Consider the following 21229-nt stretch of genomic DNA (forward strand, 5'->3'; position numbering starts at 1 on the left):
GCAGCAGGAACCAGAGTTAGTTTCACAAAAAACACAGTCACAAAAAATGTAGACAAAACTGATCTGCAACCTGTACATAGCAGCAATGGACGATAACTACATTGGGTATATTATTCCATGTAAGGAGGAGGAATATGATGTGCTGGTACACTTCATGAAACTAAACCAGTCAACAAATGTGTTGTTCTGGCATTCAAGAGATAATTGTTGTGTTCCTTTTGTTAACGTCATCTGTAACAGAAGTGCCTACTATCCAAGGAAGTACTGAAAGGCGGTAAACACTTTCTGCTGACACTTTAGGAAAATTACAGACCCTTACAACAAGTTAGAAACAAAGTGATTGTTGATTAAACTTAATTTTTAGGGACTCAATTTATGTTAACGTTGTAAAGTTAATCGTTTCTTGTGTTAATTATGTATGTGAAACAACAGTAATTAATTTTTCTCCACTATAAAACAGAGTACCATGCTGATTTTTTTGTGGTAATAATGTATACCTTTGTTAAGCACCTACAATGTGATGTGAAACGTAAGACAGATAAATTAATTTGGTTTGTAATTTTGGATTCTGGAGGAAAAAAATACGTTACGGGTCCAAAGTTTGTGATGATTCCTTATTAAACACCCATGATACTTCTAATAAACTGGATAAGGATGCTGCAATTATCACATCATTTAATATATTAATAAATCAATAAAATGAATTGTCAGACATTTGAGATATTTGGCAGAAATAGTTGTTTTGACACTCTGTTAACTAAAGCATTTTTTGTAAAAATCGGAGGCGGGTAGCGGATACACCTGGTTAGACTAAAATGGAATGACACAGTAAGGAAACATGTTGGATCATTATATTTATATAATGTTGCCAGATTTGCATAATTACATTGCTTGTGCCACTTTTTTTGTTTTACAGTTCGTAGTGACGATGTTCTGGAGTCTTTACATGTATGACAGAGAGCTTGTATATCCAAAGCTGCTGGACAATTTCATACCACCCTGGCTGAACCACGGAATGGTAGGTCTTCTCTACATTTTTAAGTGCAAAACAAAATACTTGTGTATATATATATATATATATATATATATATATATATATATATATATATATATATCAGTCCAATGAAAGAGGCACACAGACCTTTTTCAACAGATACAAATCTATTTTGGCATAATCGAGCGCTTTCGGGGAAATGTACCCCGTCCTCAGGATATCTGCCACAAAGTGTACAAAACAAACAGCTGTTTCTCTCTGCACAAGTAACATCTGCCCCACCTGCAGTGCACATGATTTTGTCCATCTAAGAAGGATTTTGTCAGAAAGAGTGAACTAGAATAAGGCCCAATTTCCCTGCTGCCTCTCTCTCTGTCTGTATGTTCCAGCTGCCTCTGTCTCTATGTACTTGCAGTCACTCTCACTGTGCCATACCCACTCTAGTGGAAACCTGATTTGGGGTCCGTTAACATTTTTGGTATGGGGCCCACAAAATTGTAGTTGTGCCCATGTCTTTACCATTGATCCCCCCCCCCCGGCTGCATAGATTCCTTATCCCCCATGCACACAGAGCCTTATTAACTTTGTCCTCAGCTCTGCTACCTGCTACCTAATTACAGAAGAAATTGGTATATATAAAACATATGTATGATGTGTAACTGGCATTACGGTGTGTGGCATATAATGTTAGTGGCATTACGGTGTGTGGTGTATAGTGTAGCCTGTGCCCCCTCTGCCAGTCCTCCTCTATCCCTCTCTGCCAGTCTTACAGCCCATATGTTGACATTTAAAAAAAAAATCTATACACACTGTTTGAAGCCCCACCCCCACAAAAGCTCCGCCCACATCTCCGCCCACTCTGCTCCTTCCTAGAGAGTTCCTGAACCTATTGTTCTACAAAAATAGCACTGTGTATATATATATATATATATATATATATATATATATATATATATATATATATATATATATATCAGGAATATAGGTGGCACTCACGACACTCACAGATTTAATCATTAAAAACAATGCAACCTTTATTGCATATTCAGAGATCCGACATGTTTCGAGCCACCTGGCCGTCCTCATCCCTGAGGACGGGCCAGGTGGCTTGAAACATGTCGAATCTCTGAATATGCAATAAAGGTTGCATTTTTTTTCACTATTAAATCCATGAGTGCCGCCTATATTCCTGGACTGTAAGGCCCTGCAAGGAAGGAACCGGGTAAGGCATTGTTTGGAAGCTGCTATTGGGAGTGCCGGATCACTGGACTGTATATATATATATATATATATATAAATAAATATACAGAACAACATTTCTAAAATTGCTCTATCAATATGTGTGGTCGCCAATAACACTTGACTCCCTACTAGCGGAGCCTCCACAAACCAAATACAACCACAATAGTGTTATTAGGTACCCTAAAACTAGTTTGATGGTGTCTTTCCTTATTTCAAAAGAACCATACATGTAACTTTATACATAAAAAATGTATTAAAATGTAATTCTTCTTAAAAAACATACAGGTTCTTTATATCAGATTCTTGTCATGGAAATACATTCTTTAGTTTACAGATGAAATCAGATACCCAATGCGTTTCGTCTTATAACAAGACTTTATCAGGGGTAAAATGTTTTACAATAATCTTTAATGAAGAGATAGTCTCAACAGTTTCGTAGGAACTACTTCTTTGGATCTCCTTAATAGTTCTGATTTTATCTACAGTTCAAAGATCTAGTTCCTGTAATAATGATTTATAATTGGCTATACTGGTGTTATCCTCATTTCCGTCAAACCTGATCAGTTTCTTTAGTGTGCCCTTCTCAATTAGGTTTATGATATATTTATTTCCATTAAGTTTTTCTAATCCAATTCAAGAAATGTTTTTCTCGTTCATACCACTCATGTGGGAAAGAACCAAATTCCCTATACGTCCTTAAAAGGACGTAGAAACAAGCTTGTCCTTCTATAAATTGTATGGATCTGAGCAGGAAAATTAATTGCTCCTGGTGATAGTGTGCATGTGCTCTCCTCAGAGTCCAGATTGCAAGTCTGGAACTGGAAAGTTGCCCATCATCATCACATCACGAGTGCCATCACTGTGACAATATGTAAACAGTATTTTGCAGTTCTGCAATTTTGAAGTATATGCTAACAATTGCAAACTACTTTACAACATAAGGTATATGCAAAGATTAATACAAGACAAAACATTCAAAATCATATAACGAAGTAGCGTAGATACAATGGCAAAGATAATATTGTTTTTAAAATGCATCAAAGTACATATAGGGGGTATTCAATGCCATGAAGGCAAATTACAACAGCAAGAAGTGCTGATAGTTCGCCGTCAGTGTATTCAACTCACTCCCCTTCACTCGCTGTTTCCACCCTGCCTGTTACCTGAGGTTAGGTGGAAACAGCGAGTGTGGCCATCAAAACAGCAGGGCTCGCCACAAAATGTGGCATTCTCACTGCATTTGTGGCAAACCTCACTGTTTAAGGGGATCCTTGCCATACTCTCATGGCGAGGATTTGGTCATTACATTGGGCGGTATTCAATGAGGCTGATTCGCCAGGTTTTTATGGCGATTTTGTGCTGTAAGGCGAATTTCTGACTAAAACGGTGAATCACCCTATTCAATAACCAGATGGCGAATACATTTCAAGGTTTTTTTCGCCATGATTCACCGAGTAGCAATCGCTATCTTTTTATGGTGAAGTGGAAGGTGAACTTTTAAAATAAAGTGTTTTGTTTTTTACATTTGGTGTCAAAAAATCTGGAATTTTATTCTGAGGAGGGGCATGCTATTTTTATTCATGTGCTGTAATAACAGGATTCGCTGCACATCGCCAAAAAGCTCATTGAATACTGCCCATTGAATACACCGAGGGGGTTTGATGGCGAGGATGGCTTGTTTTTGGTGAGGAAATGCCATCCTCGTCGTACAAACCCCTCACCGGCCGCATTGAATACTCCCCATAAAGTATAAGCAGCATAACAAACAGTCTGCTTACAACTAAGGTGTATACCTAAAAGAGATGGCACAGAAGGTCAGTCATGTTTCATACACAGCCTAAAGTGAGATATGATTACTAAAAAAAGCTTGCCGACCATTGAATGATTTTTCCCTTCCTCGCAAATATAAGTCAGTCTGGGCTAGACTTGTGGCATCCAGTCCAAGGACATCAGTCGCTCAGCTCCCGGCAAGCAGCTGCCTGTCTGTGTTCGCATGGAGCATGGAGACGCCTAGCATTTTCCTGTGTGCACCCATTATCGTGGGTATTCCCAGGAAATTCTGGGGATCCCCTTGCAAACACCCCCTGCCTGCCTCCCTTCTGCAACCCTTGTGCAAGCACCATGGCGGCTGTGCAAGTCGCCGAAGGCACCCGCACAGCAGCTCTGCATATGTAATTATGTGCATGCGCACAACATCGATCCCTGGTGCCAACACTGGGGACCGAATCAGAAATTTTTGTTTCACTACAAACTTAAATATACTTTTATTCATGTTTTTGTTTGTGAGACTTTGTGAGAAATTAAAGGCATACTTGGCTAATTTATCAGTCACTCCACGTAATGTTACAAGTTCGGTGTGATGCATTTTAGCTAATCTACAATTACTGTTTTTGTCAACACCTTTAGTTCTATACAGAGCTAAACCAACAGCTGCATTATACTGAAAAGCATCAATGAACAGCGAGAGAGATTACATTTTCGTATTTAATGTTCTAAGGCATGAATACACTGAAGGGTATTTTTTCCACCCTAAATGTATTTAACAGTGCCATATGGGTGTGGAAACATGGAACACTTTGTTATGGGCCTGCAGTTAAAACTCAATTGCTTTTATACAAGCATACGGTAAATATGACTTAATCAGACCACAAGAATGTGGAAGCTTCCCTAGGTATCTCATTTATTTATTTGACACGTAGCCATGACAACAGAATTCCACCCCTTTGGGTGTTCAGACTTGTGATCTGCTCAGACCTGGCAAGCTGCACTTCTTTCAATTGAAGACATATGTGCACTCTACATAGCAAAAAGTTTACCTATCATTGAAGGTATTTACAGTAGGTTTTAGACCGTGAGAAGATTTCCCTTTTCAGTGTAATATATATTTTTTAGTGCTGCATTCTCAGAATGTATGTTGATTTAATTTTAAAAGTTTATTTTTACAGTTGTTGTTAGAAGGAATATATTTATTGGACTTTACAGTATTTTTCAGAGGTTTCTTCAGAGATTTTACACATTGTAATGATAGTCCTAAGTATTAATCATTTCTTTAGCACTAACATAGGCCCAAGCTCTAAAGCTACTAGTCAGTGTTATCCATTGCCGCAGTTCTAGAATTAATAGTAGTTCTACCATTATATATAGCACTAGGGATGCCAAACCCGGGGCATTTTTTAGATCTTGCGATTTGGGATTGAAAAATGCTCAGTCCCCGGATTCCCGGGATCCCGGGATTGGCATCCCTAATTAACACCCCCCCCCCCAACGACCACCGTGCACTATTACATACATACTTAAGACGGAGTAGCCGGTGAGCGGGGTGGCAATCTACAATCTAGATACCCAGCTAAAGAACTTCACAATGTAAAGCTGTGTACACACGGTGCAATATTGCTGGCAATATGGCCGCTGAGCGACCATATTGCCAGTGATTTGTTTGTGCTGCAACGATAAATTGCTGGGCGCATGCAGGGGTGTAGGGAGGGCGGAGCCAGGGGATTATGAGCTCCAGCTACCATAAGGTTACAGGATGCCGGAGCCGTGTAACGCCCTGCTCGCCCTCTGCTAGATTCTTCCCCTCTGGCGGCTCCATGTCGGGACTGCAGACACTATATATCTGGGAGAATGAGAGTTGGGGCCGGCTACTTCCTGTGTGGCGTGTGTGAGTCTCTGCTGGCTGTGGACCGTGGTATGTACTGGAGGGGAATGTACTGAGCTGCGGGGTATGCTTGTGGAGATATGTACCGGGGTGCCCTGTGGTGTGTGTAATGTGGCAACCCAGGGTGTGTGTGTGCAGGAGGATATACTGGGGTGACCTGGAATGACTTGGGATGTGTGTGCAGGGGTATATACCGGGGTGACCTGGGATGTGTGTGCGGGGCTATATACTGGGGTGCGTGACCCGGGATGTGTGTGCGGGGGTATATACTGGCGTGCGTGACCTGGGATGTGCATGCAGTGGTATATACTGAGATGTGAGGGGGGCATGCAAAACATTCCCTTGCTCCGGGCACTGTGGCACATAGCTCCACCATTGGGTGCATGCTCCCGTGTTCAGCCCCCTAATGGTTGCTGGTCACAGGAGCTTGCTCCTGCGATCAGCTGTTTCCCTCTGCAGCTTCCCTGGCAGAGTCTCCTGTTCATCAGCGACCATCTCTGGTCCCTGATGAAAACTGGACAATGAGCAAAATATTGCTCAGCAATATACTGCTGAGCAACATATTGCACCATGTGTACACAGCTTAAGACAGAGAACGTGAATTGGGACAGCCTAACTTCTACATTTTTCATGCTGTGCTGCACTTTCACAAAAACCATAGACAAGGAAAGGACATAAGCATTTTTCCATATCTGGGCAATGGCTGCTTTAACTACCATAAGCATAAGGCCAAGGATAGAACCGCAAAGCAAAATGTAATAGGGTGAGGGAATCGGAAAGAGAGATTTGGTAAGAAAAGAAGTGGCAATCATTTACACTGCAAAATCTTACCTAATCTCTCACTTTCTGATTCTCTCACCCTATTGCATTTCATCCATGGTGTGAAGAGGTTGTGCCTAAATATTGCCAATTATGGCTATGATGGAGGCAGGACCATAGAGAGAGGTAACATGAAAAATATAATATTCACTATATGTCTTTCAAGAAGGGGAGGAGCAGAGGGCAATTCAGAATATATGAAGAATATTGCCAATATGGCCCCTCTGGCAAATCCAAGATTGTGAAGACAAAATTTAATGTAGCCTGTCTGTAGTGAGACTAACTCTAGGAAGCCGTTAATTATACAGTATATCGCTGCATGGTTACTATACTTAGACATTATAAAATATTACTAAAAAAGTATTTTCCAGTCTTTTACTTCCATATGTGTACCCAAATCCACCTCCCACTTATGTTTAACAGGGGGCCCCTTTTCAGAGTTAAAGATTATAGCAGTATATAGGGAGTACCCAAATGAAACAGCAATCATGTTTTATAGGGCGTGGTGCTTGTAGTACAGGATTTTGTCACTAGGTGCATGTCTGCATATCAATGATTCTTTTTCCAACAAGTTATTTAGTCTTTTGCCTATTTTTGTGATGGCTGATTTACATGAACAACGTGCTGCTGTGAAGTTTTATTTCCTTTTGAGAAAAAAAAAATATCAGAAATGGTCATTATGCTACAAAAAGCTTACAAGGTAGCTGCCACAAATAAAACACAAGTTTTTGAATGGATCACTTGTTTCTAACTAGATGATATGTCATTTGACAATAATCCTCATTTCAGACATCCTTCGACCACCCAAAGTGATAAATATGTGCTATCCTTTTTTGGGTAATTCCATACTTGATGGGTAATTCCATACTTGATGGGTAATTCCATACTTGAAAAGGATCTAGGAGTCCAAATAGACAGCAAACTGTAGTGCCCATTGTAGTGCCTCACCTCGAGTACGGAGTGCAGTTCTGGGCCCCACACTATAAAAAGGACATCATAGAATTAGAAAAAGTCCAAAGGCGAGCAACAAAGATTATTAGGGGAATGGAGAATTTAAGCTACGAGGAGAGATTAAGCAATTTGGGACTATTTACATTAGAAAAGAGACGTTTAAGGGGGGACATGCTCAACATGTACAAGTATATCAAGGGCCAATGTAAGGAACTGTCACACACCCTCTTTTCTACTAGAAAGGAATCTAGGACATGAGGGCATGAGTATAGATTAGAAGAAAAAAGATTTCATTCAGCAAGTAGAAACAATTTCTTTACGGTCAGAACAGTCAAACTCTGGAACTCTCTTCCCAGAGAGGTGGTAACGGCTGGCTCATTAAATGCGTTCAAGGCAAAGTTGGACAAACATTTACTGGAGAAAAACATCCATGGGTACAAATAAGAAATATAATCTGTCTGTAAAATATCAGAACCTACTAAATCAGCAATGGATATCTATACCAGGTTGAACTAGATGGATGCAAATCTTTTTTCAGCCTTACCTACTATGTAACTAGGTACTGTATCTATCCTGGAAGATCACCGTCAAACCATTGTGCAATCAGAATTTGTACCACAGGCTCAAACAGCCAACCAAAGTATGTATTTGTCCAGTATTGAAAAGGTTGCATCACAATTTGAGGAAAACATTTCCTGATTTGTGACAAACAAGTGACTGGTTCTTCCACACAGTGCTTAGAGTAAAGTATTTTTTTAACAAAAAACAATATGACGCCTTTTCCTCACCCACTGTATTCATCCGATCCCTTCCAATGCGATTTTTTTTATTTTATATCCTCAAATAAAAAGAGACCTTAAAGAAAAATTATATTGAAGAGGTGAAACAAAAAAATAGCAAAAGTACTAAAAGGCATCAAGGACAATGATTTATAAAATATTTCGAGCAGTGAAAAAAATGTTTGGACCAATCTATTGATTCAAGTGGGCAGTATTTTGAGGGTGACTGAGGTTTCAGATTGTACAAATAGTACGAATAAATATACTATTTTGTATAAATGAATTCTTGTTTCTTTTGGATACCCCATCATAATACCCCTTTAAGAGAAGTGGAAGGTAGGCATAGGATTGAATCCAATGTCTAAGCTGAATAAAGAGATTTCTTCAGATCTTGTAAGAGAATGTGGTAAATGTCACTTAATTGGGTGAATGTCAAGCCCCTTACCATCTGTGACAATGGCATTTCCTTTTTAGCTAGCTTGGCTCTTCCAATTTTCCACACATATGATTTGATAATACAGTATAATAAAAATTGAATTATGACACTGGTAACAGTTGGAGGCCATGGCAATTATGGATCATTTCAACACATCAAATAAATGAATAATGAAATAATTATTTTGGCCCAATATCGGGAATACATCTGCAACTGGATTTTGGAAAGATTCATTCATGTTACATTAGCTATGGTAATTATTTTGGGAAAAAATTAATTCTAAATAAAAGCAGGGTTTTTCACATGAATTAAAACTAGCCAGTTTCCCTTCTCCGGTGTGCCCTAAGTTTGGTGCACTGTGCGGCTCCTTCTGGCATCTGCTCTGGTCATGCCCCCATATAGCGGCTTTCTGGTCAGGAGTTTTTGAAGCTATCTTAAACACAGGCATCCCGAGAGATGTCCTTTCACCTACAGTATGTATATTGGCTACCCTGGAAGAGGGGTCCCTGGACTCCCCAACCAGGCGCTATGTGATAAATCTGTGCACCCTAGCCAAGGTGTGCATTGCCAGAACGTGGCTTGCTAAGAATTTCCCTACTACACAATCTTGGCTTAGGCTAGTTAATGAAACCATTTCCCTCAAGAAATTGACATATCTAGCCAGGAAAGCCAGCCATAAATTCTAAGCTGTCTGGTCTAGGTGGCTTGATTCACAATATGCCATCTGTGAAGTATTAGCTTCTGTGGCCCAGCTTTCCCCAAGGCCCACCGCCGACCACCTATATACTCTTATGCACTTATGTAACTAGTAATTTGTTGTGAACTACTACTCTCTTAACTACATCCTTCCTATATCTTACACTCCGTAATCTGCATATATACATGATAATAGTCAATATCCACAATTGATCTCGATGTTGGTTTCAGGTGTAATACGATCTGACATTGAATATGCTTGAGCATCTGTTTGCTATATCACATATTTTTTTTTTTGCTGTTATGTTTGTTTTTGCAGTTTTGTATCTCAATTAACAAAATTTACAATAAACATGATTGCATTAAAACTAGCCACTTGGGTACTACTTTGTAGCGGATTCGGTATGAAATCCCGACGGTCAAAATCCTGAATGGGTCAAAATACAGACAAGGACAAAATCCCGACAAGGTCAAAATCCCGACATTTAAAATCCCGACAAGCAGGGCCGCCCACAGGGGGGTGCTGTGGGTACAGCTGTCCCGGGCCCCAGCATCTGGAGGGGCCCGGGCAGCTGCACAATTCCTCCCCCCTCGGCGGCCCCACAGCCAGGCACACACGATACACAGTGCAGCCTGCAGAGCGCCGAGCCTAGGATAGAGAGGCCCGGCGCTCTGCAGGCTGTGCTGTGCATTGTACGCTCCTGACCGTCCGTGAAGGAGGGAGATGCCTCGCCGCCACTGCTTTTAATTTGGGGGAAGTACGGGGAGGTGGGTTGCGTGCGGGGGGTGCAGGCGCTAGGAGGGGAGTGCCGCTGGGGGCTCAGACTGAAGGTCAGTCCCGGGCCCCAACATTTCTAGTGGAGGCCCTGCCGACAAGGACAAAATCCCAACATTTAAAATCCCGACAAGGTCAAAATACCGACAGATAGAATGTACAGGTGAAACAGTCAACATGACTTTGTGCCAACAGGTCGGGAGTTCGACATGGGTTTTTTCACTGTTGACCTTGCGACCTGTTGACACAAAGTCATGTTCACTGTTTCACCTGTACATTCCATATGTCGGTATTTTGACCTTGTCAGGATTTAAAATTTCGGATTTTGTCCTTGTCGGGATTTTAAATGTCGGGATTTTGACCTTGTCTAGGTTTTGTCCTTTTCGGTATTTTGACCCATTCGGGATTTTGACCGTCGGGATTTTGACTGCATCCCCTTTGTAGCCTCTTCCTATCTTGTACATATCTTATACTGTGGGCCTGTATAACATAAAATATAAAATAAAAGCTGCTCAGTGAAATCCCCAGGTGCAATCCCTTGGTGTGTCAGAGAAAACTCGTTTTGTGTTTCTTTCTAATCTGTTTTCACAATTGAACGATTATCGTGCATTCATTGCGATAACACTGTACATCAGAATCAATTTTATTGGCCAGGTATACTTGCATATACTAGGAATTTGTTTTTGGTTTCCTTGTGCTAAGGTACCAAGATTACTGTCACTGTAAAACCTGGGGTGTGGCTTCAATAATGAGATTCCACCACAAAAGCATCATCAATCACCCAGACCACCGACTTTATTCGCTAAGTGTGTGGCCATCTTTGGGGTCACTAAAATTATGAGACTTGCCTGTCCAGAGCTGCATCAACTCATATGTAAATAAACTACCATATACAATTAGGACAGCAAATATTAATTTTACTTAAGTTCAAATTAATTTACATTGCAGTACATGCATGCTTGAACATGTTTCTATTTCCTCTGTGCAAATGATTACATTGTACCCAGTAATATTGTATTTATTGGGGAACAGAATGAATTACAGTTCTTAAATTGGCACATGAACTGTTTTGAAATCATCTGAACTTCTAGCATTTCCTTCATTCTGGATTCATGCAGATTTTGCCAGTTTGAAAACCATAGCAAAGTTGCTAGGGAAAAATAACAGGTCCTTCAAATTTGTGTTGTGTGTTTTTTCAGGGAATTTCTGTGAACATTGTGCTTTGGAAGAAAACCTAACTATTTTTTAAATAATGGTTTTGCTATGCATGCACAACCATAAAACAACTACCCACTGCTTAAAACAAACTACTTCTGTTGTATATTACGTCAATAATTTGACAAATGTTAAAATAGAGATAAGTGTATAACTGTCACTGATAAGAAACAAGCTGGCAAAAACATTCTATTTTTAGTGAGAGCACTGATACTTATTTTGGGTGTGGTATAGAATATATATATATATATATATATATATATATAGAGTGTTCACTCTAGGATGGAGACCGGGCAGGGCGCCGGGGGGGCGGACCAGGCCGCTGGCGTCATGAAAGGGGCGTGCCCGGGCCGCCGGCGTCATCAAAAGGGCGTGCCCGGGCCGCCGGCGTCATCAAAGGGGCGTGCCCGGGCCACCGGCATCATCAAAGGGGGTGGTGACCGGCCCCTCCGAAGCCACTATGCTGCCGGGGAAGCGCCGGGCATCGCCGTCTACGGCGACGCTGGGCTTCCCCGTGAGGCTGTTTTAGCTGGGCGCTGCGAGAGGGGCAGGGCTAAAACAGCCTAGCGGGAACACTATATATATATATATATATATAGAGAGAGAGAGAGAGAGAGAGAGAGAGAGAGAGAGAGAGAGGAAGAAGGACGCACTCTCCAGGTTTTTATGCAAATAAAATCAGCTGTGTATTTGGCAAATCATAGAAGATAAGGTAACTTGTTATACTCAACGTAACATTGCGTTTCAGTCCAATCACGGACCTTCGTCAGGAGTTTCACAGCCAGGGCATCAAATACAAGGGCACAGCAAGGACCACACAGCAGGTTCCTACAGCAAGGAGCCACTGCTGGTCCCAGTGTTATTTATACCAGGCCAGACACAAAAAATGGCGCCAAAATTCAATGTCTAGGGCACTTCCGCGTTCCACGGTGGCCCGCACGTGACGTCACTTCCGGTCACGGACTCAAAGTGAAATATGGCTATATCCATTGCTCAAATAAAGTTCTGTCATGTAACCATGGGAATGTATATAGTCAGGGCTCAGAGCGTCCATTCTGTGCTGTGAATGAACAGGCAGACCACCGTTATGTGGCCGCAGCAGAATGCGCAAAACCGGAAGTACCCGGTTAAGCGCCGGACTCGGGACCTCTATGATATGAACAGTGTCCCCGGAAACAAGTGCGCCTGAGAGACGTTCCGCCCTGTAGAGATAAGGGCAATGAGACAGAATCCATGCCGTGCATGACTCTACACCACTGCTGGGCAATATTTAAATTGCTGGGCTGAGCAGAATAGAATGAATAGCTAAATAGAATCCCATCATGGGAGATATGGCGCCGATCAAAATATCGGACCTGGTACTGCACAACACTGACATACAATTACACACAATATATAATAACACATAACATACTGCTAATAGATGTAGCAATAGTACGCTGCAGATGACTGCATACAAAATGCAGCCACTTCATCAATGGTGAATAAACATGAAAAAATGAAAAATACAAAATAAATAAAAACAAGTAATACACAGCGAGCTTTCAATGACCACATCGCTACAGGTATGACGATAAGACCCTATGTAAAAAAATAGACAGTGCGAGAAAATAGAAAAAATGATGATCAGTCCGTGTGGACATCATGTCGACAATCTTGGTAGGGAATTCCTTCTCTCAGGTGGATGTTGTGTCCAACAGGGGTCACCGATGGCTAACGCAGGAATATATTGAGGGGATTATGTTCATTTAAGCCAAACGGTGCCACCGTGTTTAATAGGTGAATCCATTTGGCCTCACGTTTCTTCAGTATCAAGCTCCTGTCACCACCTCGTGGTAACGGTGGTACCCAATCGATGATGCGGCACTTGATCGAGGCCACTTGATGTTTCTGTGAGACACAGTGTTGGGCTACTGGCTTGTCAGAGCTGCCTTTGGACAATGCTTTGTTAATGGCACTCCTATGGTTCGCCATCCTTTCGCGAAAGGTGCAGGTGGTGAGTCCAACATAGGTTAGCCCACAGGGGCAATGCAGCAAATAAATAATATGATCCATCATACAATGTAATTTAAATCTTATTTTAATTGGATCCCCGCTGTGTGGATGGAGAAAGCTTGTGCCCGGTAACATTGAGTTGCAAGTTGTGCACCCAGCACATTTAAAACACCCCGGTTTGCGGGTGTGTAGCCATGTGGTATCTCCCGTGTTAGGTTGAACAGAATGTTTCAGCAGCTGATTCAAGTTTCTGCCCCTCCTGTATGCTACAACCGGTTTATTGGGTATCACTTTGTGCAGTACCGGGTCAGTGGCCATCACCGGCCAATGTTGGCGAATTGCATTAGCAATAGTTGTCGACTTTTCATTGAATTGGGTGACATAGATGTTGGATGGGTTACTCTTCGTCATGGGATTCACCATCTTGGACCTGGCCTTTTTCAGACAATCGTCCAATAGCTTTCTCTTGTAGTCGAGTAATTCTACAACAAATTCAACGGGATCGCGATGGACTCCAAAGTGCAAAAGCTCACGCACTGCCCTGCAGCCATCCTCATGGGGTATGATGGTGTACAGGGCACACACATCTAGTGTGGCCAATTTTATGTCAGGGCTGATGTTGGGGATGAGGCCAAGTTTAGTCAGAAAAATCACTGGTGTCTCTAATGTAACTGGGAATGAGAGACATAAATTTCTGCAAAAAACTGTCAATAAATACCGCCAAAGGTTGCAACAAAGACCCTCGCCCCGAAATGATGGGGCGTCCGGGGGGATTTTGGAGGGCTTTGTGCACCTTGGGTAAGGTGTATATTGTAGGGCAAATAGGGTAATCAACTGTTAAGTACTTAGCTAGCCCCTCAGTGATCAACTGGTTCTGGAGTGCATGCAAGATGGTAACATCCACTCGTCTTTTAATGCGGGGGATGGGATTAGTAGGGCTGCATTCATAAGTAGTATGGTCCGCTAATTGCCTGCAGATTTCTTGGTCATAGGCAGTCTTGTTCTGCAGGACAATCGAACCACCCTTGTCCGCATATATATATAGCTAGATAATTAGAGGCTGGCACACCATTGCAATAAAAAAGAGAGTTTTTTATATAGTGAAAAATTTAATCCGTTTTGCAGCGAAGAAAATAAGCAATACAACTGTCCATACTTAGGAGCATAGGTGAACAGGATACATCACTGCAAACAAGTCAGTCTGGCTCGAGTATATGTTCTTGACCTGATGATGAGGTATTAAAGACATCGAAACGTTGCCTAGTACCTGACTGTTGCTGTGTCATTATTGGGAGTGCCACCAAATGCTGTATATATATATATATATATATATATCTATAGAAAAATGTGAAGAGAGAGGCGCTTCATGGTGCATTAAACGAATAACAGTTTAATATGAGAAATAAACTTCTCCACAATGAAAGAGAGTCAGAGATTCGTACCAAAAAGCAGGGCACTGTGGACTGGGTACCACACGATTTTACAATAATAAAACCAGGCAAGACTGCTCACGATTCATCCAGACCCGGCAATCCGAACACGACCTGCAGAGGGCTGCACGGCTGGCTTGCTGTACAACTATCGGGGACGCGACGGAGCGCTGGAGACAGGAGCAGGATCAGCTGGAAGGCACGTCGTAGGCCACGCCCTGACGCGTTTCGTCGTAAGACTTCGTCAGAGGGCGTGGCTACTACGCGTGCACGTCCAGCATATGAAGCAACTGGACCTGTCAATCACCGACGGCCAGGGCTAGGGGATGCCCCTAGTAACTTAAAGAGACAAACGGGTATAGCCGGCTGTAACTTTGTACTGTAGTACAAGGTATGCGCTCGGTAGCTATTAAAAGCTATGAGCTTAATAGATGTTATTAGAAATATAAATGATATATGGCAAATACCGGAATAGATAATTAATGCCACAGGAGATTAGATATACGGGGCATATTAAATATAAGATTCCCGTGGGTGAATGAAGCCAAGCAGTCTTTCACATTATAAGATACATATACATAGACCTAATTGTGAGTACACAGTTCCAAAGCTTATATAAAACACTAGAAACAGTATAGCTAAAAATTCAAAAGTGAAATCACGAGATTCGTCGACATCAATATGTCGACCTACACTAAAAAATTTTTTTCATAATATATAAAAAACTCATAAAATGCAACATACAATTTTCCACATCAAAGGTATATAGTGCAAAGACTCTCCATTAATGCTGGAAACGAGAGAACACTAAAAAGAGGATTTTTAGGACCAGAAGCTAGAATACCAAGAATTTTACTAACACTTACAATCTTGGATTACTTTCAATTCATAAACGGAGTAATCTCATAGCCCTCGTTGAGACCCAACGGGGCTAGAGTATTCAGCCGCAAAATCCATGTGGTTTCTCTCTTAAGGAGATATTTATCATGATCACCACCTCTTTTGCTGTGTTTCACAAATTCAATACCCTTAAAACGCAGGCTAGAGGGGTCAGATTTATGCACATCCCTGAAATGTCGGGAAACACTATGATTAAGAACAAAATGTTTGATGTTGCGGATGTGTTCAAGCACACGGACTTTCAAACATCTTTTCGTTTTGCCGATGTACCTGAGCCCACATCCGCACATCAACATGTATACCACAGATGCAGTATTACAATTTATAAAACTGTTAACTTTAAGGTCTGTGCCGTCAATAATATTGCCTTTTTTCATGAAAGGGCACACCTTACATCTGTTGCATGGGAATGAGCCATGAATATTTAAAAAGCTATTAACCAGCGGCCTTTCCACAATGGGTTCAAGCTGGCTTTTTGAAACCATCGATTTAATAGTTTTTGCACGCCTGTATATCATTTTGGGTGTATCAGGTATATGTTGACCAAGAATTGGGTCAAGTTTGAGAACATTCCAGTGTTTTCTAAATATTTGATTTAGTTCTTTTTCGTGGGTATTGTATTGCGTGATAAAGAACGTATCACTGGACTTCACAGTGCTAGCAGATGTAGTGGCTTGTACCTCAAGGGCTGTGGAAACAGGGGATATAGCAGCATCACCTAGACCCATAAGTTGACGTCGATCAAGAGTTCTTGATCTTTGTAAAGATTTTTGTACAATATTCTTTGGGTAGCCCCTTTTGTCAAATCTGTCGACATATGTTTGTGCTTGTTCTTCAAAAACAATGGGGTTGGAGCAGTTCCTTTTTAAGCGGAGGAACTGAGAGTAGGGGATATTATTCTTCCAAGCTCCCAGATGGCAGCTAGTGTAATCCAGATAGCTATTTGCGTCGACAGGTTTAAAGAAAGTCGACGTCTGGATTTTCTTGTCAGTAGGAAAGTTGCTCACATCCAACCTTAAGTCCAAAAATTCAATTGTTGAAGGATGGAATACTGAAGTGAATTTTAGATTAAAGGTGTTAACATTAAACATGTCGACAAATTTGGCAAACGATGGCTCATCTCCCTCCCAAATGATGATGATGTCATCGATATACCTTTTGAACAGTTTCAACTGATCACAGGGGGTACAGGTAACCATTTGTGTTTCCCAACTCTCCATATAAATGTTAGCCAGGCTTGGGGCACAGATCGTGCCCATCGCCGTGCCACACACCTGGAGGAACCACTCCTCCAGGAACTCGAAATAGTTAAATTTAAGCACGAATCTGAGACAGTGGCAGATGAACTCTCTTCTCTCAACAGAAATAGAAGGATCGTTGGCCAGGCGTCTCTCCACAGCACAAATACCACCCTGGTGGGGGATACTGGTGTAGAGCGCCTGAACATCGATGGAAGCAAAATGATATCCTTCCCTCCATTCAACAACATCCAACAGCTGTAGCAAATGGGCTGAGTCCCTAATAAAGGTTTCTATTAGAGGAACATATTTTTTAATATAATGGTCCACATATTCAGAAATCCTAGAGGTAAGGGACCCCACTCCGGCCACAATTGGGCGACCGGGTGGGGGTATTATCCCCTTATGGATTTTTGGCAGATGATAGAACGTAGCCAAATTTGGGGACATATTCAACAGATACCTATATTCGTCAAGGCTTAGAATCTTATTATCAAGACCTTTTTTGAGCAAATTCTCAAGCTCAACAAGAAACTCTTGTGTGGGGTTACCCGCTAATTTCAAATAAGAATTAGTATCTAGTAACAAATTATATGCTTCCTTTATATAGTCGTCTCTGTCGACAATAACAACGCCACCCCCCTTGTCGGCGCTTTTAATAACCACAGAGGTATCAGACATTAGAGTTTTTAATGCTGCTCGTTCTCTAAAACTCATATTAGATCTAGTGGGAGCTTTTAAATTTAATTTGTTAAGATCATTTTTGACCATCTCCGCAAACAGATCTATATAAGGCCCCCTTGATTCCAAGGGGTAATAAGTAGACTTAAGTTTTAGTTTAGAATTTTGTAGGTCTTCTTCTAACTCTGTAGTTCTGTTAGTGGGAGGTTTTTTTAGGAAATGACGTTTTAAGGTTAACCTACGTGCAAATAAGTTAAGGTCTACCTGCAGGTCAACTTTATTAGGACCTTGAGCCGGGGCAAATGAAAGGCCCTTCTGAAGAACCTTTATTTCAAGATCAGTCATGGTCCTCTTTGAGAGGTTAAAAATACCATGATGATCATGAGTCACAACCGTGGAAGTGTCGACACTGGGTCCTGACACATCCAGCGTAGTTATTGGATATGTCGCTGTTTTGATTCCCTTCCGGGAATTTCCTTTTCCCCTACTACCTCTAGACACAACCGTAGTATCATCCCCAAACCGAACACCCCTCAGGTTAAAAAGACGACTAGAGGTAGTAGGGGAAAAGGAAATTCCCGGAAGGGAATCAAAACAGCGACATATCCAATAACTACGCTGGATGTGACAGGACCCAGTGTCGACACTTCCACGGTTGTGACTCATGATCATCATGGTATTTTTAACCTCTCAAAGAGGACCATGACTGATCTTGAAATAAAGGTTCTTCAGAAGGGCCTTTCATTTTCCCCGGCTCAAGGTCCTAATAAAGTCGACCTGCAGGTAGACCTTAACTTATTTGCACGTAGGTTAACCTTAAAACGTCATTTCCTAAAAAAACCTCCCACTAACAGAACTACAGAGTTAGAAGAAGACCTACAAAATTCTAAACTAAAACTTAAGTCTACTTATTACCCCTTGGAATCAAGGGGGCCTTATATAGATCTGTTTGCGGAGATGGTCAAAAATGATCTTAACAAATTAAATTTAAAAGCTCCCACTAGATCTAATATGAGTTTTAGAGAACGAGCAGCATTAAAAACTCTAATGTCTGATACCTCTGTGGTTATTAAAAGCGCCGACAAGGGGGGTGGCGTTGTTATTGTCGACAGAGACGACTATATAAAGGAAGCATATAATTTGTTACTAGATACTAATTCTTATTTGAAATTAGCGGGTAACCCCACACAAGAGTTTCTTGTTGAGCTTGAGAATTTGCTCAAAAAAGGTCTTGATAATAAGATTCTAAGCCTTGACGAATATAGGTATCTGTTGAATATGTCCCCAAATTTGGCTACATTCTATCATCTGCCAAAAATCCATAAGGGGATAATACCCCCACCCGGTCGCCCAATTGTGGCCGGAGTGGGGTCCCTTACCTCTAGGATTTCTGAATATGTGGACCATTATATTAAAAAATATGTTCCTCTAATAGAAACCTTTATTAGGGACTCAGCCCATTTGCTACAGCTGTTGGATGTTGTTGAATGGAGGGAAGGATATCATTTTGCTTCCATCGATGTTCAGGCGCTCTACACCAGTATCCCCCACCAGGGTGGTATTTGTGCTGTGGAGAGACGCCTGGCCAACGATCCTTCTATTTCTGTTGAGAGAAGAGAGTTCATCTGCCACTGTCTCAGATTCGTGCTTAAATTTAACTATTTCGAGTTCCTGGAGGAGTGGTTCCTCCAGGTGTGTGGCACGGCGATGGGCACGATCTGTGCCCCAAGCCTGGCTAACATTTATATGGAGAGTTGGGAAACACAAATGGTTACCTGTACCCCCTGTGATCAGTTGAATCTGTTCAAAAGGTATATCGATGACATCATCATCATTTGGGAGGGAGATGAGCCATCGTTTGCCAAATTTGTCGACATGCTTAATGTTAACACCTTTAATCTAAAATTCACTTCAGTATTCCATCCTTCAACAATTGAATTTTTGGACTTAAGGTTGGATGTGAGCAACTTTCCTACTGACAAGAAAATCCAGACGTCGACTTTCTTTAAACCTGTCGACGCAAATAGCTATCTGGATTACACTAGCTGCCATCTGGGAGCTTGGAAGAATAATATCCCCTACTCTCAGTTCCTCCGCTTAAAAAGGAACTGCTCCAACCCCATTGTTTTTGAAGAACAAGCACAAACATATGTCGACAGATTTGACAAAAGGGGCTACCCAAAGAATATTGTACAAAAATCTTTACAAAGATCAAGAACTCTTGATCGACGTCAACTTATGGGTCTAGGTGATGCTGCTATATCCCCTGTTTCCACAGCCCTTGAGGTACAAGCCACTACATCTGCTAGCACTGTGAAGTCCAGTGATACGTTCTTTATCACGCAATACAATACCCACGAAAAAGAACTAAATCAAATATTTAGAAAACACTGGAATGTTCTCAAACTTGACCCAATTCTTGGTCAACATATACCTGATACACCCAAAATGATATACAGGCGTGCAAAAACTATTAAATCGATGGTTTCAAAAAGCCAGCTTGAACCCATTGTGGAAAGGCCGCTGGTTAATAGCTTTTTAAATATTCATGGCTCATTCCCATGCAACAGATGTAAGGTGTGCCCTTTCATGAAAAAAGGTAATATTATTGACGGCACAGACCTTAAAGTTAACAGTTTTATAAATTGTAATACTGCATCTGTGGTATACATGTTGATGTGCGGATGTGGGCTCAGGTACATCGGCAAAACGAAAAGATGTTTGAAAGTCCGTGTGCTTGAACACATCCGCAACATCAAACATTCTGTTCTTAATCATAGTGTTTCCCGACATTTCAGGGATGTGCATAAATCTGACCCCTCTAGCCTGCGTTTTAAGGGTATTGAATTTGTGAAACACAGCAAAAGAGGTGGTGATCATGATAAATATCTCCTTAAGAGAGAAACCACATGGATTTTGCGGCTGAATACTCTAGCCCCGTTGGGTCTCAACGAGGGCTATGAGATTACTCCATTTATGAATTGAAAGTAATCCAAGATTGTAAGTGTTAGTAAAATTCTTGGTATTCTAGCTTCTGGTCCTAAAAATCCTCTTTTTAGTGTTCTCTCGTTTCCAGCATTAATGGAGAGTCTTTGCACTATATACCTTTGATGTGGAAAATTGTATGTTGCATTTTATGAGTTTTTTATATATTATGAAAAAATTTTTTTAGTGTAGGTCGACATATTGATGTCGGCGAATCTCGTGATTTCACTTTTGAATTTTTAGCTATACTGTTTCTAGTGTTTTATATAAGCTTTGGAACTGTGTACTCACAATTAGGTCTATGTATATGTATCTTATAATGTGAAAGACTGCTTGGCTTCATTCACCCACGGGAATCTTATATTTAATATGCCCCGTATATCTTATCTCCTGTGGCATTAATTATCTATTCCGGTATTTGCCATATATCATTTA

At 41.2% G+C, this 21229-nt stretch overlaps 1 protein-coding gene across 1 annotated transcript in view; it reads left to right on the forward strand.

Annotated features, from left to right (window-relative positions):
* The window catches only part of AIG1 (androgen induced 1), a 235233-nt gene that overhangs the window by 92632 nt on the left and 121372 nt on the right, over window positions 1–21229 (forward strand). Inside the window, exon 3 of the mRNA XM_083176545.1 lies at window positions 917–1018. Within this exon, the coding sequence (XP_083032671.1) occupies window positions 917–1018 (102 nt within the window). The remainder of the gene's footprint in view (window positions 1–916; window positions 1019–21229) is intronic.

The sequence above is a fragment of the Crinia signifera genome, chromosome 3, assembly GCF_055691185.1.
Source record: "Crinia signifera chromosome 3, ASM5569118v1, whole genome shotgun sequence".
NCBI classification, from domain to species: domain Eukaryota; kingdom Metazoa; phylum Chordata; class Amphibia; order Anura; family Myobatrachidae; genus Crinia; species Crinia signifera.